The sequence below is a fragment of the Branchiostoma lanceolatum genome, chromosome 18, assembly GCF_035083965.1.
Source record: "Branchiostoma lanceolatum isolate klBraLanc5 chromosome 18, klBraLanc5.hap2, whole genome shotgun sequence".
Lineage (NCBI taxonomy): Eukaryota > Metazoa > Chordata > Leptocardii > Amphioxiformes > Branchiostomatidae > Branchiostoma > Branchiostoma lanceolatum.
The window spans coordinates 9,805,927-9,833,669 of record NC_089739.1 but is presented as its reverse complement, the minus strand read 5'-3'; the positions used below and the strand labels follow the sequence as shown (position 1 = coordinate 9,833,669).

At 38.4% G+C, this 27,743-nt stretch overlaps 1 protein-coding gene across 1 annotated transcript; it reads left to right on the top strand.

Annotated features, from left to right (window-relative positions):
- Nucleotides 1-227: 227 nt before the first annotated feature.
- On the top strand, nucleotides 228-23,590 carry LOC136423749 (solute carrier family 12 member 8-like). Its single transcript, XM_066412018.1, has 14 exons — nucleotides 228-360; nucleotides 8,043-8,363; nucleotides 12,402-13,598; nucleotides 14,058-14,249; nucleotides 16,229-16,460; nucleotides 17,150-17,351; nucleotides 17,969-18,056; nucleotides 18,422-18,568; nucleotides 19,033-19,296; nucleotides 20,019-20,250; nucleotides 21,146-21,234; nucleotides 21,733-21,850; nucleotides 22,411-22,468; nucleotides 23,408-23,590. Exons 2-14 carry the CDS (start codon nucleotides 8,205-8,207, stop codon nucleotides 23,568-23,570), a joined length of 3,141 nt encoding a protein of 1,046 aa, XP_066268115.1. The 5' UTR covers nucleotides 228-360; nucleotides 8,043-8,204; the 3' UTR covers nucleotides 23,571-23,590.
- Nucleotides 23,591-27,743: the final 4,153 nt, after the last annotated feature.

The window sequence follows — 27,743 nt, the reverse complement described above, 5'->3', positions numbered from 1 at the left end:
GAGATCGGGCGAGAATTTCCGAGGTCTCTGACACCTAAAATTTGCTTATTTTTGCACATATAAAGCTGAAAATGAACTTTGTAGGGCTTCAAAAATGTTACGAAGGAAACGAGGTATTTGAAATTTGTAGTTCTGAGCTAGAAACTGTATTTTCCAACCAGTCAACGTGGCCTAATTAGCATATTTCAAGTTCAGCTAGGCATGAGGTCATCGTTTGTAATACGCGCTCTGATTGGTCAGAATTGCCGGGATAACCTGTTCGCCGAATGAAAATGGCTGCCGACTGATGAAAAGACGAAACCTGCTCGTATTTTCTCCGATTTTAACAACAAAATAGCCGCTCAGCATCAATTTATAAAGGTATGTAGATTCAGAACTGTATCAGCTGTCCATAGAGGTTTAGACTATTAGATATAATGGTATTTTAAGAGATTTAGTCATCCGAAAAGGCTGGAGTTGCCTGAAGCGAGAAAGTGTTTTTATATTCATTTGCCAGCTGGTAGTATTTGGCTTCATCGGTAATTCCTGGACTCACAATCATAAGCTTGTAATCCTAACCCTTTCCTTTTGTTTTCGACTTTGCTTGGCGTGATTTCGTTTGATTAGGCCGGTATTTTTCCCGATGATCTTTTTTTTCCTGCTTGAGTACTCGGCTGAAATGTTCGTGGACAAACCCGTATTTGATCAATTTGTTTGAGGTAGGATTTTAGAAGAATTTTGAAAACTTCCAACCAGGTCAGCTTTATACACCGTGGTATTTAAGTCTTTATGCTATGTTTTGATGGTGCTTTCTGCTTTTGATTAATTGTGTTCAAAGGAAATGATTTGTTGTGTTATAATTCCCCTGTGTTATGGTCAAGGGGGAGTGGCATGTCACACCAGCTGTCATTGTTGCATTGGAGCAGTTTAATTAAATTATCCAAATTAGTAAAGATATTCTACTAACATCACACATCATGAAATGAAACAATTTCATTTTTACAAAAAAAATGGCATTGCAAACTGTCTTAGCCATATCATTGGCATTGTCAACAAGAGACCACTAACTGAGTTAATACCTGTATGATATTACTGATTATTGTTGAAGGATCATTACCGTCAATGTGATAAACTTTACCCGACAAGCATGATATTTTTGGAATCAATTTTATCAGTATCTGTTCAAGCTTAGAACTCCTCTCTACCATATGGTAGCAATTAACTGACAAGAATCCAAATCACAGGACATTGCTTTTTCACACCGTGTCCTATTACTCCTAACCTCACGAATCATCAGCTATAAAATTTGAAGCAAATGCAATGTGTGCTACTTATGTTAGACTTAGAGAGAAATTTTATTTTATAAGCAATTCAAGAGATGTTTTCGCTGTGATATGATAATGTATGATGAATGAATCTTCCCTAATTTGATATTCTGCTTCCTCTACTTTCCCTGTGGACTAAAATGGCAGTTTCGGTGTTGTTAAATTTTCTGACATTTTTACGAGAGAAGGGCGGTTTCCACAGTGGTACTCCTATAAGTGACATTTAAGACTTTAATCCAATTTAAAATTCTGCAATGTAAAAGATCTGTAAGCTTTGACAAAATGTTGTAACAGTGGAGTGATGTCATTGTGATCTAACAGGTGGTTGTGCAGCAATACACATCTCAATCTGCAATCAAGGTCTAGTGTTATACTCAACTAGTTTTAGTTTCTTGTACTGAATGTCAACATTGGACAATCTCAACACTAGTATACCTGTTACTTAGGATATATCCTTGCAAAGTTACTTGCCAATACTACTTTGATTTAAACTTCATTTTTGTATGTAGAATGGGCGGGGCTGCAAAGATGATTCTTGCAATTTCTACTTTCAAAAAAAAAATCTTCTAGTTCTATATTCGGTAGTTAATGGACAGGTGTGTTACTGTAATTTAGAAAAGGACTTCATTTTGTACTTCTTGCCTGGGTTGCCCCTCCTTTGCACAAAATGTTACGTAAGTTTTGTTTGCTGAAACAGGTAGTTGGCTGTCACCTCCAGGATGTTTGCTGTTAGTCTTACCTTTCCAGCTGGGCCCAGGTATTGATCTATTGAATTGAACTTAAGCTTGTCTTAGAGGCTAAAAGATTCAATTGGAATGTTAATAGGAGGTCAGTGTGTGGTTTGTTAAAGTCTGTCATTCTTCTGTTTGAGTCTGTTACTAGTGTTAATGATATTTTCAAGGTTACCTGCCAAATGTATATATAAGTTTCTCTTTAGAGTTTTACCCCCAAATGCCCATCAACAAAGAATCATACAGCTTGCAAAAGAATTATTTTCACTGTTTGAACTAAGACGCCACGTGGAGAAAGTTGATTTGTTAGTTCTAGGAATTTAGAAAGTTATGCCAAGCTGAAAAATTGACATGAATTCGAGTGTGAAGAAGTGTCTGTACAGTTATTGTACACGCGCCGAAGGGCGGTTATACCGGCTATACAGATACAGATACAGATATACGAGGTTTCATGAGGTTGACATTCTCGAATACATGTAGAATTCTTCCTCCCAGCTCTCTATCTTGACCTCTTGTTAAAACTTTACTTTTAAGGATGTCTGAGACCCACAGTGGTGTGACCTTATTTGTTTTGTGCCAAGAGCTATTTCAAGTCGGTGGGAGTTATCCCCTTCAGGTCAATAGGAAGACTGACAAGTGTTGCCCTCATATGGCATGTAGCTTTCAGGCTTCATTGCACCTACCCCAGAGGTGGGAGGTATACATTACACAGAAGCGAGGACTCCAGTTGTTGTAAGTGCTTCATTGTCCAAATGATTGAGGCCCAAACATGCATCTTGTGTAACCCTACCTTAACACTCCTGGCATTTGCCCCATTTTTGTGTGCTTTGAACCAAGTTACATCTAAGAGTTCGGTGCATGCGTGTACTTATTAGTATAACAAAAGATTCTTGTAGAGAGAAAGTCATGATTACATAAGTTAAAGACACATTGATTAAGGGAAAAAAAAGACTTTGTGAATTTTATTTCAACCTAACACTTTAAAATGTATCTATTTTTGAGTTGATATTTCTTGGCAAAGATTAAGTTGCAGAAGGGGACCAAAACTGAAGTTTGAACTTTTGCTTGACAATTTTTGCTCGACAAAGACTTACGCCAATTGACCCTGAACCAGCCAGTTTATGTTTACACATGTACCTGCGTCATTGTGTGTGTAAACTAGAGGTGTTTAACAGCTGGTCTGTTTCTGTATAAAATTACCCTCAAGTCAAAAGAATCCTAGAAAGTAAATCGACAACAAGCAGTCATCTGTATCCTGTACTGCACTCAGTTTAAAAGATTTGATCAATGTTCAAGCCTTGTTGCACATGTTTAATTAATCGCAAAGCTCACAAAGTCAGCTGTAGCCATAGTGACGTATTGGACGTTAATGTTTAATGGTTTGTTTGTGCTTTCGAGGGAGTCCTAGAAACAATGATATCCTGTTGCAGGTGCACTTAATGTATCCTGGTTGATAAACGGTGGGGCAAAAGTCAACAAGATAACTGGTGAGGGTGTGTGATCAGCCTAGGACAAGTGGTGGTGGCTTATAGTTTAGAGACAAGTAGTCAGCATTAGTTCATTAACATTTAGTGCTACATGTACATGGTTATAGTTGAGCATATGGCTGTGTTGTATGACTATGAGTTTATGTCTTGATATGGATCCCTTGCGGTAACAGTTTATAAAAGGTATGTACATGTAATTCAATATACAGTGAAACAATGCTGATGTATATACAATACTGCTTATAGATTGTAAGGATATTTTAAGCGAGCGTTATTCAACATTGGCATATGTCCTTGGCCTTTTTATTTAAAGGAAGATTGGATAGATATTGTGAAAATTTCACCAAAATTCATGGGAAAATCGAGAGTCAGATCAACAATTTACAAAGGATTTTTTTCACCACTGCAATAATTTTTTTTAGTTTCTTTCTTTCGATTAGGAAACGTAGAAAATCTGACCATCTCCCTTTTGAGACTATAGTAAGTTGAGCATTTTACTACTTGAAATAGTTTTTTGCTCTTCAAGACCCTTAACTTACAGTCAAGGGGCAGTAAGCATCCAATTTTTACCACACATGTAATTTTGTGTACACAGCCCGCACATAATGTACACAAACACTTTCCTTACTGGCCATGGGCAGTGGGTATACAAAGTCCCCTCTGACTTTTCAGATTCTTACATAATCCTCTTTTTCAAATTGATAAATACATATCCCAATGGTAATCTTATCATATTATATTAATTGATATCCATTGTTCTAGATTGACTTATTCAACGAGTGTATTGAATATCTTTTCAATTTGTTTCTGCCATCGTTGAAAGCTGTTTATGTTATAAGATATATTACCTAGCCGTATGCAATTTTTGCCCTGTGGTTTAATAAATACAAGTTGATTCCTATATTTTATACTTATTCTGTTTGATCTATGTGGGATATAGCCGTCGAATGCTGAACAAATGGCTGTACTTAAAGCCATGAGACAAGACAGAGCCATTAACAGATTGGACCCTTTCATCACTTGGTAGTTTTCCGTATTGATTTTGTCTGTAAGTGAGACAGGCTGTCACTGGTTGTTTTGTGGGAGGGGTGGAGGTTCAAGGACTACATGTACATGTACATTGGATATTTGGAGTTTCTTTTATCACAACCAGTTAATCTCACCTGCTGACGTTTCGGTGTCTGTCAGACACCTTCTTCAGAGCTTCTGACTGGAGTACTGCTTCTCACCGCTATAAGTAGCCGATGTAGGTGGCGCTTTTGCGGCGAGAACGTAATCCCAAATGTGGCTGAGCTAAAAAGTGCCACCTACATCAGCTACTTATAGCGGTGAGAAGCAGTACTCCAGTGAGAAGCTCTGAAGAAGGTATCTGACAGACACCGAAACGTCAGCAGGTGATCATGAGATTACCTGGTTGTGATAAAAGAAACTTCAAATATCCTATGTTCTACCAACCTGATGAAATTATTTTCGGAAATACATGTACATTGTAGTACTGCAGGTTTTCTTTGGTTGTCTCAAAATTGTTTAAATTTATTCTAATTGAAAGGGGAAATGAAAAATGTCTTGAGTTGAATGTGTCTGCTCTTCAAATTATTGACCAAAATGCAAGTCACTTGTGCAGGACAAGGTTTTTTTTTTTCCAATTATCTAGCTAAGAAAGCGTCTAGATCTATTTGAAAGGGGGAATGAAAAATTTTAGATGGCTATTTTAGATAACCTTCTTCCTGCTGCCTAACTCTGTAACCAATAGGGAACTGGGTGCCAAACGGCTACTTCAGTGTACTAAAGGTTAACTTTAATTTCCCTGTGCAAGTTTGATTTCTCCCTAATATTAATTGTATAGTGCCTTTACTGCCAAATTAGATTTCCATGACATTGTGATTTCATGTTTAATTTCTTTAAAACCCCAGTATAGCGGAAGCTTCACTCTGGGATTTGTCATTAGTGTCTTATTAGGAATTCTGTCTCCTCGGCTAGATAATTTCACCATCCCTCTGGAAGGCTTTCTGATTGCAATTGGTTCCTAACTGTGTTTTCTTAATCTGATTATTGTGTTACTCTCATCTCCCAAATAAACATACCCCCCGGAATAAACATACCCCCCGGACAAATCTTCAAAATCTAATAAACGTACCCCCCGGAATAAACATACCCCCCGGAAAATGACAAAATTTACAGATAAACTGTGTCCATGCTACTTCTGTCAGAGGGAAAGAAGATGATAAGCAGGTAGTCGTAGGTTCCCTTTATTCATTTATGCCTGTCTGAGAACCATACCAGTAACGTGTATAGATATTGAACAGAATAACTGTACAAATCTTGTTCAAATTATAATCGTCCTTGCCCCTTCCAAAAAAAAAGTAGTAATGTTGAAAAATTGGGCATTAGTTCCCCGCTATGACCCCTAATAGGGGGCCAACGGTGCTTTCAAATTCAACAAGTAAAAATGTACATGATACATGCATTTTCTACTTGAAGCAAGTGATCCAGGAATATTGTTGTATATACTGACATATAATCAAAACACAACAAGTAGTCGCCAAACTCCTCAGTTCACTTGGATGGGCAACACTTTCAATCAAAGTCTACATTTTTTTATACAAATGTATCAACATTTAGAACATGAACAGAAAATTACAATATCCGGGATATATAGTCATCACAGGTATTACTTATTAATGTAAAAGCCATATATAAAGGGAAGAACTATGACATGTACATGTATATGATGTAACTTTTTTCTTTCCCAACTTGCCATTTATCTTCTATGCATTGCATATAGAAACATAGATTTGAAAACATTACTTGCAAGTTGCCACAAATTATTTTGTTGTGTCAAGGGCATTATTATATAATATCAAGGACAATATTATATAATGTTCTTGGTTTTTGTTGTTGCAATCCAAATAATTTGAAATCCCAAAATTACCCTTGCATGCAGAAAAACATTCATTGTGAGAAACCTCATGCTTGTTACAATGTAAATTGTTGCCACAAACTACAGGGTTCTCATGTTTCACTTGAAAGGTTGAGCTAGACAGTGGCGGCGCCGAAGACAAAAAGGGGCGGGGCTAACAGAAGCTACATTGAAAATTCTTGGAAAGCGCTGGCATTCTCTCTGTAGAGGAGTGATCTTTTTAAAAGCATTTTTAAGTGATAATAACGGTGACTATATTGCATTTCAATTTTATATATAGACTTTGATATTGAAATTCTGTTTGTAAAAATGTAAAACACATTTTTGACAAAGGCAAAGGAGTTTTATTTGTAGATAAAAAAAGTTGTTTCCCCTTCTTCGAGGTGAGCTCTTCCATGCAAGAGAAACATTCCCACGCACAGTAGTGACAGTCCGTGCGTCTTTACTGTGGCGATTTTCGAAGGAGTAAATGTTCATGTTTGCGGTAGGATTGAAACGTTTTGGTTTATTTTGGAAGTGAATATACAGTTTTTAATGCTAAGACACAATTTTTACGTGATGTTGTTTTTGGATTTTCAAAGTTTTTGGGAAAGGCTGTATCTCACGTGAGTAGAGTAATTAATTACATGCGTACTTGAAACACTGCGCCGCTGGCATATAACGTTACTTGTAATTTTTTTCTGATCAGCGTGATTTTGTTTACGATGTAAACAGAGACTGTCAAAGTTGTTTATATGAAAAATACATTTCAAAACTTCAGTGTGCCGTCTTGTTTTCTCCTAATAACGACGTTTACGTTGTAGCGAGATCGACCGATATGTTAGTACCACCAGGATTTCACAAATGCCGGGTCATTGTAGCGGCGGGGAAATCCACGTCATTTGGTCGAAAAATAGCGAATTAGGAGCAAGAATACAGGGGAAATATGGGGGAAAAACTTAACTTTTGATATAAGAGGGATCTCTGGTAAGCAAAGCCCCAATGAATTTTCAAAAAAACAATAAACGTACTGTCCAAAATAAGAACGTACTGGGTGGATTTTGAGGCCGAAAAAAATAAACGTACCGGTACGTTTATTTGGGAGATGAGAGTACTGTGCAGCATTTTAGGAGTTGAATGAATCTATGTATGCTACATATATTTATCAACGGGTGTAATTTTCTATTATATTTCAGAATTGTGCCAATTTCATTGTACGTTTTATTGTGCCAATATTTCAAGAAATCCATATGGTTGCTTTCCACCTGCAGTAAGGAAAGATTAAATCTGGTATAACTATGAAATGATCATCATTTTGTGACTGAAAAATGCTAAGATTACAAAATTTACAGAAAAAGATACTGACATCTCGCAACTTAGCAAGATTAAAAAATACACTAGACTTGTTGTTATGAAACAGTAATTTTAGCCCTGCAACTTAGTATGCGAATCCTTTGAATATATTGAATGATTAGGACGCACATACATTTTATATTCATATTCTGTACACACATCACAAATCCTCACAATACATCATTGCTTTGCTTCACATACAACTTATCCAATGATTCTGTTACCATGGCAACCATTCTGATGATGTACGTCCTACCCCTGTTGCTAGGCAACCGGCTCCAGAACGGACGTCAGTGCTGCCATGAAGTGCTAACGCTGCAGTAACGAGTGTAGGAGGAGATCAAAAGGGAGGAAAATCAAGCAAGAAGGAAGAGGAAATTGGGTTGAAAACATCCGTTGACGTCGTTAAGCGCGCTTGTCCCTTTTCAAGATGGACGAAAGCGAGACGGCGAATCTCGTGGCGCCCAAACCCGGGGGCGGGAGGAACCCGCTGCAGTGGGCGAAGTTCGGACTAAGCGAAGAGAGCGGGTCGCTGAATCAGCAAACCGGCAAGGGAGAGGCTCAGGAACTGTTTGATGAAGAGGAAAAGGTAATTCTCAATTATTCTTTTTTTTACCAAACCTTACATATAATTAATGTTTTATGATATATCAACATATGCTTGATATGGGGTACTCTTTTACATGATGCACACTTTAACTTGTCATGAATAGTTGACATCTATGAGGCTGTTCGATGAATCTAGGAAAAGGTAATTTTTTTCCCAGCCTTTAAATACAATTGATATTTCATGATATAACAACATATGCTTGATATGTGGTTCACCTGCATGCCTGATGCATACTTTTACCTTGACATCCATTATGAAATGATTTTTATGATTTTGTTTGTAATCTTGCATTTGCATTGACATAACCATATTTGCATGTATGTTGTAAAGCTGATCTTACAAATATCCTTTTGTATATGGTATGAAACTAATAGAATCAAGGTTTTGGATAGCCCTTAGGACTTAAGAGTGGTTTGATATGCAAAGGTGACAACCTTTTATATCTCTCAAGTGGTTGAGACTTTTACTAGAGAAAGCTTTGAATTGAGAGGCGGGTTTATTTGCCCATTACAGTAAGTAGTCCTGCTGTACTGAATGATATCAATGTTGCTAGCATAATCGCCATTCTGTCCTCACAGTAAAAGACTCCATCTTTTCTAAGAATGTATCTGCTTCTATATAATATAACATACAGGAAATGTGCAATATGATATAGCTTTACCTTTACTGGTCGTGCAATATAAATGTCAGGGTAAAAATTGCAGTCTAGCAGAATCAGCAGAGTCTGTAAATTTTAAGATATTCAGTTCCGATTTATGTCATTTTAGATTAATGGGCTGACTTGAAACTGAGAATTTATAAATGGGAGATATACCCTGTACCACATTCCTTGCATCCTGGTTATGATAGAATGTCCACAGACTCTTATCATACAAGATCTCTACCTGTGAAATCAGTGATTCTTCCAGATTGCATTTCTCTAGTCTGACATATTCATTTTTCAGTGTATATTCCTAAAACAACAGGAGCTAATTGATTCATTAGCATACAACCTTGTCTGTAAACTATTCCATTGAACCATCTGAAATTGTCTTCACTTCATTAACATATCTATTCAGAGTTTTGGTATGAAACCTAGTTCTGCCAGATCTTTCCTTAGTCACTGACGAAAGATAGCGTATGCTGTCTGAAACGTCTGACTGTTTCAAAATTTTATCCAGTTGCTTGAGTAACAATTTTGGGTGTACATTTTTCAGTATCATACAGAATGTATTTGACTTTCTGAATGTTGTGACTCAGCCCAGAACTCATCAAACTTGTAGGTCACAGTCAAAACTAGTTGTAAATCAACAGGTGTAGGGTTAATTAGACATTGACGTCATTCGGGGTAATGCAGCATCAGTAGGATGTGGGAATTGAGTGAGGGATTTCATTTTTAATTCAGGGTGTCAAATTTGAGTCTGACATATGGTTGCATATTTGGCGCAGTCTTCATGGAAAATCAGGCTGCAAAACGTTTTAGCTAAAAGTTGTAATATATCATGATTCAATAGATGAAATCTTACACATGACTTTAGTCATGAAAAATGCATGAGGGTGGGATTCATGATCTAAAAATTAGAAGCTTTTGCCTTTTTAGTCATGAAAAAAAGCATTACATTGTAGGATCCAAATATCAATGTCTAAAAGCTCTTCCAGATCTAGAAGCACTTCTGAATGATCTACATTGTACATGTTGTAACAGCCATACGCAGTTGTAAAGAGCCATTGCTAAAAGCATTTTCAGAATTCAAAGTAGTAGACTCGCCATGAGTACAAAAATCAATTTAACATAATAATTATGTTTAGCCATAAGTATGGCTAAACATATTGTTTTCTCTCATGTTTCTTCTTCTTCTCCTCCTCCTCCTGTCAAATCTTCAAATGGATTCATCTCTGTCATTTTTTGACCAAATGACCTGAAATTTGGTACAGAGGTAATGTAGGCAAAAACCAATGTGCGTTCTTTTCCTTTTTTTGATATTGACCTTGAAAGTGATTTTATTGAGGTTTTTAGGCTATTTTTAGCATATCTTGGCCTCCTGCGCCCTGGTATTTCAACCGAATGACCTGAAATTTGCTGTATATGTGGCTTGAACAAATATTTAAAGGACTACATTCCCATTTTTGGCATACATATATTCAAAACGATTTATTTTGGGCTTTCTTGACAATATTTGCCACTTCTGTCACTTTCAATACTACATATGACCTACAGGTCATTGACCCCGAGTGCCTTGCACCTGGCCTTGCATGCCTGTGAGCCTTGCGACCACCTAATTGGTCAATTGGGTTAATCTAATTATCTTGCATTCCTGGCGCAGGTGTGCTAGTATTCATGCCAAATATGGTATGGGAATTCCTAGGACATGTGATTACATGGCTTTGTTCACTCTTTTTTTAACAAAGATACACATCTCCGGTTCCTATGTATTAAACTTAAACCAAACTAATGTGAAATCTGGTATGTGACTGCCTTGGTCATGTACACAGGCCCTCATTCAAATGTTTGGCATACAGCCTTTCAAAACGATTTTTTAAACAAAGAATTTTTTCGTTTCGTTATTTTCAACCCAAAGTACATTCAAACAAAGGGGTGTCACATTTTTATATTTCACCCATACTATCGCTGAAATATGTTGTTTTTGGTCATTTCCTTCTTCTCCTGTCAAATCTTCATATGTATACTATGGAAAACTTCATTCTTCCCTGGGGTTGATCTTTCTTAATTCAATTTTGAACTGGGTTGATTATGCGCAAGAGTGTAATTTTCAGCGGATATTTTTCGACTGGTTTACATGGAAATGGCACGGAATATCCCATTCTTGCAAGGGGAGGATTCTTTAATTATTTCTTTCAATTTTGAGCTGGAATGATTATGAAAAAGTCCATTTGTTAGCAGAAGTGTATTTGTTAATCAATAAGTGGATATGGTTGTGGACTGGTCCACATTGTGTTGAGGTGCTACTGGAAGACTCAATTTTGGACTGGGGTGATTCATTTTTTTAGTGCAAGTATTTTAGAATGGTCCATTGTTATTTTGGGAGAGTCCATTTTTTGCATGGCGACGAGTATGGCTAAACATGCTGTATTTGCTCGCAAATGTTGCCTTTCTAGTTATGAAATTGTAATGGATAAAACTGTAAGATAGTCAGACTGCCAAGAAAAGTGTGCATTTATGTGGGGGGTCTTATCACAGTAGGTGCAATGAGTATGAGCCAGTAGAAGGCTTTTCAGGACCAAGGACATCACAAAACTCAGGAAAAAAAACCCACAGAAGATAGGCAGACTGCCAACTTAAAGGAAATCATACTAATACATTTTTGTGGTACATCTTTAGAAAGTAAATCAGATCAGTGTACGAGCCAACGAAGGCCTTTTAGTAACAAGGACATCACAAATCCAGAAAAACAAAACACAAGATACTTAATACATGTACGATAGTCAGACTGCCAAGGAGTTGTACATTTTTGTGGTAGATCTTTAGAAATCAGATTAGAGCCAATGAGTATAAGACAACGGAAGGCCTTTCAGTACAAAGGACATACCACATCCAGAAAAAACACAAGATAGTCAGACTGCCAACTTGAACTTGAAGGAAATCATACAGATTTGTGCTAGATCTTTAGAAATCAGAGTAGATCAGATTTGAGTGTTAACATCCAAATATCATTATCATTGATCAGTACCATTTTGAATGAAAATGGGGATTTGTCATTGACAATTTCTTTGGCTCACTTCAGAAAAACAAAAAACACAAGATATGTATACATTTCACACAACCATTCTCATATTTTTACCAGAAAGGTCCTGCTTATGTACATGTACGTCATTTCTAAACATTGGCCAGGAGTGGCTAGGGCTGAAAATTCCTGCATATGCAGGTTCGTGCAGGAACATCTACCTGCACCTCATTTGCACTTATCCATGATAAAAGATTAAATTTGTCTGATGCAGATTATTTCAAAGGTATTTTGAGCCCTACTACTAGTGGCGTCAATGTTGAAGAATGATTTTCACCCAATCTTTCCCCTGCAGAACTCTGGTGAGACGAGGAAACCATGGTGGAAGTCCAACTTCTTCATCACCGAGCCCGTGCTGTTCGGCACGTGGGATGGAGTGTTCACAGCCTGTATGATGAACATCTTTGGTGTGGTGCTGTTCCTAAGGACCGGATGGATGGTGGTATGTTTGTTTGTTTGTTTGTTTGTTGTGTGGGATGGAGTGTTCACAGCCTGTATGATGAACATCTTTGGTGTGGTGCTGTTCCTAAGGACCGGATGGATGGTGGTATGTTTGTTTGTTTGTTTGTTTGTTGTGTGGGATGGAGTGTTCACAGCCTGTATGATGAACATCTTTGGTGTGGTGCTGTTCCTAAGGACCGGATGGATGGTGGTATGTTTGTTTGTTTGTTTGTTTGTTGTGTGGGATGGAGTGTTCACAGCCTGTATGATGAACATCTTTGGTGTGGTGCTGTTCCTAAGGACCGGATGGATGGTGGTATGTTTGTTTGTTTGTTTGTTTGTTGTGTGGGATGGAGTGTTCACAGCCTGTATGATGAACATCTTTGGTGTGGTGCTGTTCCTAAGGACCGGATGGATGGTGGTATGTTTGTTTGTTTGTTTGTTTGTTGTGTGGGATGGAGTGTTCACAGCCTGTATGATGAACATCTTTGGTGTGGTGCTGTTCCTAAGGACCGGATGGATGGTGGTATGTTTGTTTGTTTGTTTGTTTGTTGTGTGGGATGGAGTGTTCACAGCCTGTATGATGAACATCTTTGGTGTGGTGCTGTTCCTAAGGACCGGATGGATGGTGGTATGTTTGTTTGTTTGTTTGTTTGTTGTGTGGGATGGAGTGTTCACAGCCTGTATGATGAACATCTTTGGTGTGGTGCTGTTCCTAAGGACCGGATGGATGGTGGTATGTTTGTTTGTTTGTTTGTTTGTTGTGTGGGATGGAGTGTTCACAGCCTGTATGATGAACATCTTTGGTGTGGTGCTGTTCCTAAGGACCGGATGGATGGTGGTATGTTTGTTTGTTTGTTTGTTTGTTGTGTGGGATGGAGTGTTCACAGCCTGTATGATGAACATCTTTGGTGTGGTGCTGTTCCTAAGGACCGGATGGATGGTGGTATGTTTGTTTGTTTGTTTGTTTGTTGTGTGGGATGGAGTGTTCACAGCCTGTATGATGAACATCTTTGGTGTGGTGCTGTTCCTAAGGACCGGATGGATGGTGGTATGTTTGTTTGTTTGTTTGTTTGTTGTGTGGGGTGGAGTGTTCATCTTTAGTGTAGTGCTGTTTCTCAGAACCGGACGGACCGGGTCCCCATGGTACATGCATATATATGTATGGACTATCGACTGAAATTCTATCAATGACAACAGCTTTGTAGGACACACCTGATGAGTACATGTGATTTGGTTCCCAAATTTTAAAAAATTAGTGCTGATTTCAGAACTAGAATATCAATGCAAAAACAGAGTCTGAGGGGAAGTCCATACTCTGTAGGGTACACTTTGTAGTTTTTTTGAACTGGATATGCATACAGGCAAATGTAAGTTTTCCTTTAGCAGAATTTCTTCGGTGAAGCATGAAAAAAAAAATGGTTGCTAACTTCTATACTGTCTGTAAATAGAAAAGGGGAAACGTTTCACTGTAAATTGTCTTCTAAAGTGAAGAATTTTCCTGTTACAGGGTAACGCGGGAATCGGTCTGTCGATCGTTATCGTGTTCATGACCATCTCCATGGCGCTGCTGCCGATCCTGTCTGCGATCGGCGTGACGGAACGATGTCACATGGAGCACGGCGGGCTGTACTCCCTGCTGTCCCACGCGCTCGGAGGGAGGGTCGGGGGGAGCGTTGGATTCCTCTTTGTCTTCGGCCAGGTGAGCAAAACACTGATTCAACCTTCCGAAAATAATTTCATCAGGTCGGTAGAACATAGAATATTGGAGATTCTTTTTAAACAACCGGTAATTCTCACCTGCTGACGTTTCGGTGTCTGTCAGACACCTTCTTCAGAGCTTCTGACTGGAGTACTGCTTCTCACCGCTATAAGTAGCCGATGTACAATGTAGGTGGCGCTTTTGCGGCAAGAACGTAATCCGAAACGTCAGCAGGTGAGAATTACCGGTTGTGTAAAAAGAATCTCCAATATTCCTGATTCAACCTTGCTGTTATAACTTAATGATAGCTTACTTACAGTAATAAAGTTGAATATGGAAAAAATGGGAATTCGAAAAATCTAACTACTGCAGGGTGCGAAATACTTTTTTGAGCCAGGTTGCACGGTGTGCAACCTGGGTAGAAAGCTAGGTTGCCCGTCAGAATTTCAGGTTGCCCCACCTAAAATTCACTGATTTCTTGAAATTATATTTTGTAAGTAGTACTACATTGTATTAAATAGCCTTTAACAATATAACTGGCGCTAAAATGTGCTTTTGTTTCAAAATAAAATTCAATGATTTACAATGTAAATAAAACACCACAACCCACAACAAACAAACTTATACAATTCATGTGTAACACGACTATTTTTTTAGTACAAATAAATCCTTTTTTCAACCCCCATAGACTTTTTGCTTTTTCTGCTCTAGGAAGAGTTACACTGCAATAGTTACACTGCAATAGGACTTGTACCTGTACATTATTCTCATCCCTCACATAAAAGTTGCTACTGGGCATATTTTCAAAATCTAATAAAAGTACCCCCGGAATAAAATAACCTATATTTTTTATTGAAAAATTCACAGGTGGGTTATTAATGATATACATGTATGATAATCATAAGATAAATACAATTATAGTCTATGTCATTGTCCAGTTTTTATCTCACTGTCACAACATTTTAACAACTTAGTTTATTCTATAATCATTTTTGCCAAGTAAAGATTTTTTAAATCCCAGCTTATTATTAGTAAAGTGGCTCCATCTCCACTTCTGCAATTTTTAATTTTGCCCCCAAAAGGCACACTAGCAACATTTCGCCCATAGAAATACACAGCAACTCAAACACTGCCCTCTACCAGTTGTTGCTGGTACTGCAGATTGCACGTCATTACTCTCGCGCAATCACGCGATATCCAGCGAGAGTCGATGAATTCAACATGGCGGCAAAGAGCCGAGCGCTGAGCCGCGCTCTCTTTCCGACGAATTTTGCGTTTCAGGCACATTAAAACAGGTTGACTATGGATGCAAACGAGTGAAAAAGTATCGGTAACTTTATTAACTTGTTTAGTTGGGGGTCGATTTATATTTTTGGTTTGAAAATTTACGAGACTGAGAGCGAGTGTGTGTGCTCACCACACGGGTGTGTGAGCTTCCTTGGTCCAATTATTTTCTACTTCGTCAAGTAATTGCCGCAAAATCGATTTCTCCGGCCCAAAATTCAGGTAGCGCACCGCGCAACCTGGGTTAAGAGATAAGTTGCGCCAACCGAAATATTGTTGCGCTGCGCAAGTGCGCAACCGGGTATTTCGCACCCTGCTACTGTACATAATGTATTTTGGAAATCTTACAACTTTTAAGCCTCATATTCAACCTGTTGGTAAGTATGCAGCGATTAAAAAAAGTTTTAAAAAAGAACAAAATTTAAAGTTAATATTTTGCTTTAAGATATCACAAGTTTCATATCATCAGCTTATTTAAAGTCTTTTATAGCTGAAAACGTGAAATAAGAATGGGCAATAGGTGATAGCTTTTGTCATTATTTATTGTATGACGCGCATTTGACACTTTCTGTATGCATTGCATAGATTTTTGCGCCAAAATTGAAAAAAAAAAATTGTTTTGAGTCCTCATGAGCCAAAGTTTATTTGATCACAATTTTTTTTCCTTAATTTTATCTTTGTTTCTTCCTGTCTAGGCTGTTGTCTGTTCGCTGTACTGCACGGGTTTCGGAGAGTCCTTCGCGGAGGCCGTGGGATGGAATAACGAGTGGGCGGTACGCGGCATCGCCATAGTAACCCTGCTGGTGTTGCTAGGCATCAACCTGGCGGGAGTGAAGTGGGTCATCAAGGTGCAGCTCCTCCTGGTGGGCTGCCTCGGTATTTCACTCGTGGACTTCATCATAGGGACGTTCGTCAAGACAGACCTGGGTGGGTATCACTTAGAAAATTTTTTTTTTTCTAATTTTTTAGAAACAGAAATAGGTACTTGCAACCTGCAGTTTTCATAATTTTTTCTTTTAATTTCGGAAAAATCAATTATTAAGAGCCTTGAACTTTTGTCAAGAGAGGCACAGTCACAGCCCTTACTGTAATGGTTCATTTCTTTCGCTCTCACTAGTTATAAAATGATTTTGAATTTAAATAAAAATCAGATTGTAAGGTATGTCCTTGGTGCTGAACAGCCTTTCAGTGGTCCATACTCATCACACTCACTCACTCGCTCACTATCCGGTTTATCGTCTTCTTTTCCCCATCATCTGGGGGTTTGACGTGCTTGCATGCTGATGGGGCAGCTTGGTGGCCGCTCGCCAGGTGCCTCTGTCCTGTGGATTTACATCGTGTAGGTTGAGGTGGTGGAGGTCCTCCTTGATGTTATCAATCCACCTCTTCCTTGGTCGTCCTCGTGGATTTCGGCCCTCCACGGTCATGCCGATGATTTTCTTGGGCCACCTCTGTCTGTCCATTCTTTCAAGATGCCCATACCAATGTGGGACGGAGTGTTCATCTTTGGTGTGGTGCTGTTTCTCAGAACCGGATGGATAGTGGTTTGACCCCCAGGTATCAGATAACTGAATTAATTACCCAACTAACTAAACTTGTGTTGTTTTTTCTCACAGCCGCAGGTGTGGTGGGGTACAGCGTAGAAAACTTCCGTAACAACACGGGACCAGACTACATCCCGGGGCAGGACTTCTTCACAGTGTTCGGCGTGTTCTTCCCCACGGCAACGGGGGTCATGGCAGGGGTCAACATGAGCGGGGACCTGAAGACTCCCAACAGGAGTATCCCCATTGGTTCCCTGTCTGCCATCGGAGTCAGGTGGGAAAGACATTTTGTTTATTTGTTGCAAACACCTGTATCCCTGCCTTCTACATTTTTCAATGCTTCAACAGGGTTTGAACCTTCATTTGGCAATACTGTATGGTTATATTGATAATGGCGTTGCATTTGGATGGAACAATATGGTGTCATTGAATAAAAAGACTTTTTTTACACAACCAAGAGATTTATTCCACCGACATGTCAGTGACCATCTGTCACCTTCTTCAAGGCAATTCTGACTGGTTCACATAGTAATGCAGCACAGGTGTTGCTGCTTATACATAATAATGAGATGCATTCCCAAACGCAAAGTATGTACATATGTACAATATGTAAATATTGAGTATTTTCATTCAGTGACTTACCAACCTGATGAAACTATTCAGTCACGAATATGCTGTCATTTCCATGTATATAGGGGAGTCTCAGATGTCAAACCTTTGCACACAAAAGCCAACAGAAGAGTAGAGATGACCAGATTTTCTTGACTCAAACACGCTGTATAACACTTTTAGCAGCTTGTAAAAGATTGTCATGCTTTACATCAATAAAGGACGTCAGACTCTGTTTTACCTTATAATTGCCTGACCTTGCCTTGATGTGTGTCCCCCCAGCACGATGTTGTACTTCCTGTTTGTGTTGCTGCTGGGAGCCGTGTGCACGCGGGAGGGGCTACAGGACGACTTCATGATCGCTGAGAAGGTTAGAACACTCACCAGTCTGATAGTTTTACAAAAATCCTTCAGACCTGTCTCAGAATAAACATACACTGGGCTGTAAATACCATGTGTTCCTGCATGATTTCTGCAGGTACTATACTTATTTGTTGTTATAAGGCCACACCAATTTCATTTCTTGGTTAACAGATTTTTCTTTTCCAAAAAAAAAAATTTTAGAAAAAAAGATTCATGAAAACAGAAGGTTGGCCCAGCCTTCTGTTTTCATGAATTTTTTTTTTCAAATTTTTTTTTTTTTAAATAAAAATCTGTTAACCAAGAAATTGAATTGGTGTGGCCTAAGTGTTTTCTTAATTGTGATTTTTTTCTCTGCACTTCTTGTCTCTTTAGGTATCAGGAGTAGGAGTGCTGTGGTTACTCGGCCTGTACATCTCCTCCCTATCCTCCTGTCTAAGCGGCCTTTACGGCGCGCCGAGAGTTCTACAGTGTATCTGCAATGAGAACGTCATTCCCGTCATCAAGGTCCTCGGTAGAGGGGTGAGTCAACCCCTTTTACAAAGCATTTAAAGATTATTTTTAGAATACAGAAATTCTAAGAATTGTACATATCTTTATGTGCCCCACAGGAACACCAGGAAGCAACTTTGACCATCTTTTTTCCATCAGTAATTTTACAACAACCTCAGTTTTGGAATTGAAGTGTAACATTGCAAGCTGAAATTTGGCTCTGTGATCTACCTCATGTTGAGGTAGACTTTTGGTACCACATTTGTATTAGTACAAGTAAGAAGTTATTGTACAAACTGATGACAATATTTTAAAACTTTAACAGCCAACCAGGGTAAACCCTCTCATCATGTCCTATATTATACCGATGTAGAATCGAATTCGGTAGTTTGATCACATGTACTACATAATTATTAGTTCATCCAAATTAGAAAGGCATCAAGGTGCAGCCTACAGCAACTAAAGGGTGTTTTGTCTGTATTTCTTCACTACAGCGTGGACCCAACAAGGAGCCATTCCTCGCTATCCTGGTGTGTGGATTCATCTCTTTCTCCTTCCTCTTTGTCGGACAACTCAACCTTCTGGCACCGATCGTCACCATCAACTTCATGCTGACCTACGCCATGGTCGACTACGCGTACTTTGCCGTGGGAATGAGCTACGACATGCACCTCAAGCGGAAGGAGAAATATGAGGGCAACGGAGATAAAAAAGAAACCGAGAGCTTGCTGTCGCACATGATCGACAAGGGGAAGAAGGTAGCTGATTTTGATCGCTTGGCAATGTTTGGAATTATATTTTGATTATATATCACATTTTGATGCCAGGCCTCGAAATAGTGGGTGCATGTGCACCTGTGTGCACCCAAAATTGGAGCTGTGCACCTTTTTTTGTAGGCTATAAGGTAAGGGTACTATTGTACACTAGTATACAGAAAATACTCTTGAAATGTATGTATCTTGACTAACTTGACTTTTAGACAGAATAGCTAAAATTACCCTTCGTTGTTCTACTTGACGTATCTAGCTAGCTATAGAATTACAGATTCTAGTTCTTAAGAGCGTTAAACTTGGTAATTTTGTTTTGCTGACATTCAACTTTATTTTGTGTGGTGCACCCAAAGGTTTTTCTGTGGACCTAATTTTTTTGGTGCCTATTTCCAAAAATTAATTTTAAGCCCTGGATGGATTGCTGTCCATCTTTGCTATATTGAATGTGTTTCCACTCTAATTGTAATGATGTTTGTTGATAAATGCTTTTTACTATTACTTAGCAGTTGTACTTTTAAGATCACTGGTGTGTTTTTTAACTACAATTATAATGATTATAGTATAAATGATGTTGGATAACAAAGTTGTTTGCACACAATCAAGTGTACATGTTTTATTCAAGCCAACGTTTCAGTAATTCTCACCTTCTTCAGGTCAATTTTGGGTCATTCATTTATTCTTTCGTTCAATCAATCAATCAATCAATCCAGGAGGGGGAGGAAAAAGCAGCGGCGAATGGCGTTGGACCGAAGTATGGGACGTTAGAAGAACCAAAGACGGGGAGTTTGATTGACACGTCTGAACCCAAGACAGCGGAGAAGACGGTAACTAAGGACCAGATGGCAGCCGAGCTCACGTCTTCCTCCATAGAGACAGACGGAGAGAAGAAAGGGGAAGACGCTGAGAAAGGGAAAGTAAAGACTGGAGATAAAGATGACAAAGGTACAAGATACCACAAACAACAAAATCATATGTTAATAATATGTTATGTATGATCAATGCATGGCTGATCAAGACCCGTCCCTCTGTCTTTGGATGGAATTTTGCACCAAATGTATTTTTTCTAAGCTTAACAGGACAGATTTAAGAACGAAAAAAAAGAACATGGGCTCCCAAACAATGAGTGGGACAGGAAAAAGGTAAAGCTGGGGTCAGCCCAGGATCAATGTCTTATATCAGTTCAATATGTTTGTGTTGAGAGGATGTTTTCATGCATGGGAAAATAATACAGACTCTGAGCTAAAACTAAGGTCATACACAAGGAAAACACCTTCGTAGGGCTGGAGTCAGTCAAGGGAGGGGTTCCTCCGTAGGAGTGATAACACCCTGGAATGATGTTTTGTCATTTTGTTCTTATCTTATTGCATTATGTATTAAGGCCACACTATTTTCTTGGTTCTGGTTTTAAGCAAAAATCCAGCAAGAAGACAAGATGGAAAGAGCGGGCTAGGAGAAAAACTTGTATCTGACTTTATTCATTCCATATGATTTTGTACATCAGGTACAGACTTTCCCCTCAGACACAGTTTTCATGTACAGTTGATTTTTCATGCAGTTCAGTATTATTCTGTAAAATCCGATAACCAACAAATTGAATTGGTGTGGCCTAATCAGGCCGTTCAGTGTAACATCAGTATTTCCCTGTCCTTAGTGCTGAAAGTCAGATGCTTTGCAGGCACACAGCGAGGCAGCAGCTGGTTATATTACACTGAACGTCAGTGTAATAAAACCAGTTGCTGCCACGCCGCGTGCCAGCAAAGCTGGCCTGTTACGCCGAAGGCGGCTTTACCGACTATATAGATACAGATACAGAACCAGTACTTGATTTCTGTTGTAGATCCTCCGAGAACGTTCCACTACGAGATCTACAAAATGCCAAGTTCCTGGTACTCCTTCCTGTGCAACAGATGGATCTCGTTGATAGGGGTGAGTCCAGATCTTAAACATTACACTAGAAACAGACACTTGTAGTAATGCTATATGCAAATTACTAGTCAAACTTTATTGTGTTGGTGTAATGGTTAGCGTGTTTGGTCGGGTACCCAAAGGAACATCGTCTAGCCAGGAACACCAGGAGTTGAACCTGTGACCTCTGACCTCTTGTTTTGTTAGTCTAGACACTGCCATTCAACGCCACCTTCAACTAGAAACAGAAACCTTTTTGATTAGTAATGTTATATGCAAATTTTTCAATAAGTCAAAGAAAAAGGGTTGATGAGACAGACTGGTTGCTTCAAACGAGAGGGTCTTAAGATTAATTATTGTCACCAATGTTTTCAATTACTCAAGTACAAGTAATGATATTCAGTTTCTGGTAGAAAGGACAATTTTAATAAATTTTTGGAATAGGACTCTTTGGCGGTTGTAACTTAAACATACATGACATTTTGAAGACTGACCGATCTTTTCTTTCTTCTATTGTAGGCGATAGCATCTTTTGTCATAATGTTTGCCATCCAGTGGGGCTATGCACTGGCGAACATTGCAGTCTACGTGCTACTGTATGTATACATAGGACAGGCCAACCCTGGGGTATACCCTGGTAAGTTTGGGATGCTCTTGTCACCTATAATTTGGTGCAATTGAGTACATGAACATTTTGGCTTTTAGCTAGCGCATCCAAAAATTTGGGGGAACCAATCGTCAACAGAGCTCCCCAATGTGCCCTATTGATTATTATATCAATTAACTGCTGGTAGCCTTGCATGTCAATCAATTTACATGCTGGTCCACTCTCTTGTATGAGTAAAAAATACAGTGGGCAGTGTGTGTGTGTGTGTGGGGGGGGGGGGTGTTTGGGGGAACACATGTGCATGTGCATGTAATTACCAGGGAAACCGGGTTTCTTTTGGGTGTCTCCTGCAAAATTAGGGCGTCTTATTTCCTTTTTTTCTTAGTGTAAAGCATCCAAATGTAGCCTGGACCTCCTGCTAGCTAATAGCCTGTTTACAGTGGACACAACTGCATACAAAAGTCATGCACTTTGTCTAGAAGTCCCCAAAACAGTTACACAAGCTGAAAGTCAAATGAGTGATCAAATAGAAGTTCAGGAAACATAATTTCAGTGTGGTATGTTTGAATTTGGTTTGTGATTTTCCACAGGTCTGACTGACTTCAGCTTAATCCAGTGGATAAAGACAACCTTCCAGAGTTTGTGCAGGTGAAGTTTGTCATTGTAAAAGATTTCTGGATCTAGATTTAGATTCAGCCCTGACTGTGTAAAGGAGGTGCCTCTGGGCTTGAGCACATTAAGGTCTCATTCATGAGTTCTTTCGCCCCATAGGCTTACATGTTATAATACGTGTTTTACATGGGCGCGATTGTAATTAAGCTACATGTATAGGAAATGTGCCAATGTTATTCATTCTATGTTGGGAACATTTACCCTAGATCATGTAAAAAAATCGCCAACATTTTCACTACATACAATCTCTTTTTATAGCAATTACAAACTGCAGTTAGCTACACCCCCAAAAAGGCACTTTCCAGCTGTAAGCGCACGACCGCATCACCCACAATGCTGTTCGCAGCTGCCAAACTTTGCCTGCTAATTTCTTCAGTTACAAACAAGTTTTCATCAGTTTTATGCTTGAAATCAGCTGGGCTAGTTAAAAGGAAATTTCCCACCGATATAAACACACGTTTGTGCAGTCGTTTATTTTTTGGGTATGGTCTCTTTTAGGGTACCCACTGGGAGTCATACATGAATGAGACCTTAAAGAGGAAGGGCTAGCAACCGTCCCTGTAGAAATATACCCTGCTACTGAAACAGAAGGAAACTGCCACTCTAAGGCACTATCGGTGTCTCAAGGAAGGAACAAACTACTGTAAATCACTTTAATATAGCGGCAGGAAAATATAGCAGTTTGGGGAAATTGGAGTAGGTCACGGCACTTAATTTTAACGGTTTGAACAAACATTACTGTCTCAAATGCTAGTAATCAAATATTAGTGATGAAATTTTAGCGGTTGACAAGTAACCGTTATATCAGGTAAAATGAAGTTACATTTAACAAATCAAGAATTACAGTATACATTTTGATGATATTTTATCGTCAAATAGGGAGAGGAATTAACATTTCCCACTGTCCCTCCCTAGACGAGGCCCGCCCCCTCCCGAGCAGTACGTGGTCACGCCGATGTTCGTCCCCACCAAGATGGAGACGGAGCAGCTGAACGAGGACAGCGAAGACTATCAGGGGCGCGGGAGATACCACCAGTCCACCATCATGAAGGGGGAGGAGTACGACCAGTTCGAGTAAACTTACACAGTCACACACACTATATATGAGATATGAAATATACAGTCAGATATGTCTATTATAACCACTCAAGGGAGATACATGTACCATCAGTCCACTGTCATGGAAGGGTAAAACTAGTTTGAGTAAACACATACAAAACAAAAAGATGGGCTAGGAGATATAAAATATACAGTCAGATATGTCTATTATAACCACTCGAGGGAGATACATGTACCATCAGTCCACTATCACGAAGGGTAAAACTAGTTTGAGTAAACACACAAACAAAACAAAAAGATAACTTTGATAGTTGTACAGTCAAACTTGTCTGTAGTGATCACCCCTAGTCCAAATATGCAACAAATACCAGACCAAACAAGTCCATTATCATTAAGGGAGGAATAATACCAGTTTAAGTAAAAAGAATTAAAAATTATAGATAAATTCTTAATCGCAGGCTAGGGGTATAGTGTCAAACATGTCCGTAGTGATCACTCCCAGTCCACCATCATTAAGGGGGAGGGGTACAACCAGTTTGAGTAAGAACACAAACTAAACAAAAGGATTGATAAATTGTCAGTCCTAGGCTATAGTGACTACCATCATGAAAAGGGAGGGTTATAATGGCCAGTTTAACTTTAAGTAAAAACAAACAAAACAAGAAAAAAGAAATTAATTGTCAAGTGCTGAAAGTTGCAGTCAAACCTACCTTTAGTGACCACTCCACTTTCAAGTATGGACAAGTAGCCACTTATAAATAATGGATTCTTGGTGCATTAAGGAAAATATCATAAGGAAGGCAAAAAGTGGTTGTCTCTTGTACAGGTTTGACTGTAGCTGTTTTATGTAAGTATCTTGAAGTTAATAGGGCTCAAAATACCTACCTGCAATTTGAAATTTGCTAAAAACTTTTTTAGGTTCCAGGTAAAAATGACTAGACAACTTGCAATTTTGCAGAATGAACTACATTTCTTGAGGGGAAAGTATGCTTGTACTTTGCTAAGCTTATGATGTTTGAAAAATGCCTCGGATATTTGAAGAAAGTTTCCCCCAATTGTTAATTAAGATCTCTGATAAGCCCCAATATAACATGTATCAGAAAATAAGTATTTCGAGCCCTATTTTACTATAAGAAGGGTATTACTAAATCTTAGTACTATTCTGGGTACTCAATCAGTGACTGTGATTATGTACATTTGTAGGAAAGAGTGCTTTTTGGGTAGTTTTTTTGAGTAGTTTTTTGGGGTAAGTAGTCATGAAGGTTTATGTGTTGTTGCTCAGGTGTAGGGTTTCTCATGTTGTATGTACAAAATTGTTGTTTAACATTACATGTATGTTGTAAAGGCCACTGTTTTGAATGTTACTGTGCTCTTAGAAAATTAGGTACATGTATGTACATGTACATGTACATTCATTGGATGGTAATTATAGTTTGAGTACTAAGTGTTGATAGGTTTTGTCCAAATGGATTGTAATAATATCATACTCCATTGAAGGATGAGCTTCAAGGAAGAAAATGGCGAAATTGTGAGAACTTCTTCCAAGATTTTGATAGTTAGCCATATTTTAAATACATTGTAGGGTTAGCGAAATCCTCTCCAGAACAAATTAACAAACGTAAGCGCACATAATTAACCAAGAATTCAAGTAGCCTTAACCATTGTAAATAACTAGGGAGGTCGTGATCTTTCTGCATAGTGGCAGTGTTATATTGTGCAATGTATACAGTTAGGTAATGATTTAGTTACCAATTGGTTAACAAGTTAATAGGTTAATGAGTTAACAGTTGATTTGGTTCATGAGGTAACTATTGGTATGACCACTCCTTCAAACCAGAATTCCATCCCTTAGATTTTGTTATAATAATTGTATCTACAAAATCATGTCATCATCATCAATTTATATGCATGTAGGACAACAGTTCTTTTAGGGAGTGAAACTCTAGATGTACAGTTTGTTTCACAACTGCTATCCAGCTTTCTCAGGGTTGGACGAGTTTGAAAAAAAATCACCCTACAACCAAAATCCTGTCCAGCCCGAACCAATTTTTCACTGGCCTGAAAAGTTAAATGACAGATTTCTATCCATTTTTACTTGCAGCCAGAAAATACTTTAATTTTCAGTAGGAAAGAGCACTGAAAAGTATTGTGAGGCTAGTGGACCAATATCTATCCATGAAAAAAATGGCCAGATCGGGCAAGTACAGGAGGGCATGTGCTAGCCTGGTCAGCACTTTTACTGGCCTGGGGCATTCGTTCCAATGGGCTCTTGTCCAACCCTGTTTCTATAACACACAAGAGATCATCTATGACTCAGTATGGTAGAGCTTTTGTGCTGCGGTGCCAAAGCTAAAATTCCATCAGTGTGTTGGACTCTACATGCAAGTATGGCTGTCTTTTATCATAATTAGGCAACTTAATATTAACAGCATTATGTTGCTTATCAGTATGCTACTCTTTACCCTAGTGAGCTCTTACTACATGTACATGTCTGATTATGGATTTTTAGCTCTAGATCAAGAACGTATCAGAAAAGGTAAAAAAATGGCAAAAAGATGTGCATTTATACATGACTGTGTATGTCAAATGGGTGAGTGGCTTTAAGTTAATTTTCCATTGATACTTCACTGAAAAAAAGCATTCCTCTTGCTTGATGAATATCTTTCATTTCTCGATCTAAAATAATTTATGTGACAATCATGTTATGATTATTATAGCTTTCTGCTGATGTTATGCTTCCCACCTTTTTCCTTGTTTGTAATATACTGCTTATTGTAAATGTATGAATTTCAGGACTATATGATGTAAGTTTACATAGTTATGCTTTATAGATAATATTATGTATATGTTGTCATTGTTGGATATGGTGATTGGATTCTTGATTATTAGTGGAATTTATTGTATTATTATATAAGTGTTAAGTACTGATAAAGTTAATCTGATGCCATTTATGTGTATATATGGGAGGCTTGAGTATGTTTATGAGAAAGTACCATTACGTGTACATTGTGTTTATGAACACTTATAGATCAAGGTAACATGTTGGTAATACAAAATGTAGCAGTGCAATATGTTGCAATTTTGGGATGGACACTTTGTTTGAAATGTTACATACATTGGTGCAATTTTGTGATGAATTTTGTTCTGTGAGTTGTGACGACTTTTCTGTATATTTTGGGGTAAGTCAACAAATTTTTTGACATTAACAGATGACCAATACATAATAAAGGGGCTTCTTTCAAAAGAGGGGAACCTTGTTTAGACTTGAATGTGAAACCAAGGAAGGATATGCCACACAAAAAGTGTTTGGGGTTATACTTTGGTCTTGTGGTGAGATTTGTGTATGACTATTTTGTGTACGTTCTATGTTGTCAAAGAAAAACTGTTTCAGTTTAAGTCATGTATGTGTCTTTGATGTGAAGACTTGAACCTTGGGTTACGTTGTCATAAAGTGGTTAATATTTAAATGTTAGATGTTAATTTAATCAAGACTCATTCCAAAATTATTAGTAATATATACAGATATCTGCAGAATATTGTGATTGGTCAATAAAATTTTATGTAAAATCAAATTGTGCCAGTGTATTGCTTTAACGGCTGTTGGAAAATCAGTCTAAAAATATTACTGTTGTGTTGTACAAATGTTGGTAGAACCGAATTATTGATTCTGAAACTTAGATCTTTAATTCTTCTCCTTTTTCCAGAAAGTCAGTGAGGGCCTCTGGCGATCCAAATCATTATTGCAGTCGCGCTGGATGATATTTGCTGCTGCAGCAATAATTTCACTGTCTGCTAGAAGTCGCTTTTGATCCATAATGCTGAGGCTCATAAAGTCATAATGATGGATGTATCTATGATGCTGATTGGTTCACATTAAGATGACATTTGTATTTTGTGAGCTGTTAAAAGAGCTTTTAAAAGGGGAGAGGAAAGCCTATTCAGCACCAAGGACATGAACAGCTTTAGTTACAACCTGGCCTTTATACTTGTATCACCACAGTGACTACAATAATCGTAGGAAATCATTAGCATCGGTTCACTCAAAAGAACAATCAATAACGCAGATGATCTCGACAAAGATATGTATTCAAATTCGACAAAGCAGGTCATACAATAGCAACAAGACATTAATTACCTGATGCCTGAGCTTCAAATCAACCTTTCAAAAGGATGTCAACAATAAACATCATCT

Bases quoted from the DNA above. Each gene is read 5' to 3' on its own strand.
- LOC136423749 (XM_066412018.1), top strand. From the start codon at position 8,205: ATGGACGAAAGCGAGACGGCGAATCTCGTGGCGCCCAAACCCGGGGGC. The intron at 8,364-12,401 runs GTAATTCTCAAT...TTTCCCCTGCAG, and splicing joins TGTTTGATGAAGAGGAAAAG to AACTCTGGTGAGACGAGGAA. The intron at 19,297-20,018 runs GTAGCTGATTTT...CAATCAATCCAG, and splicing joins TGATCGACAAGGGGAAGAAG to GAGGGGGAGGAAAAAGCAGC.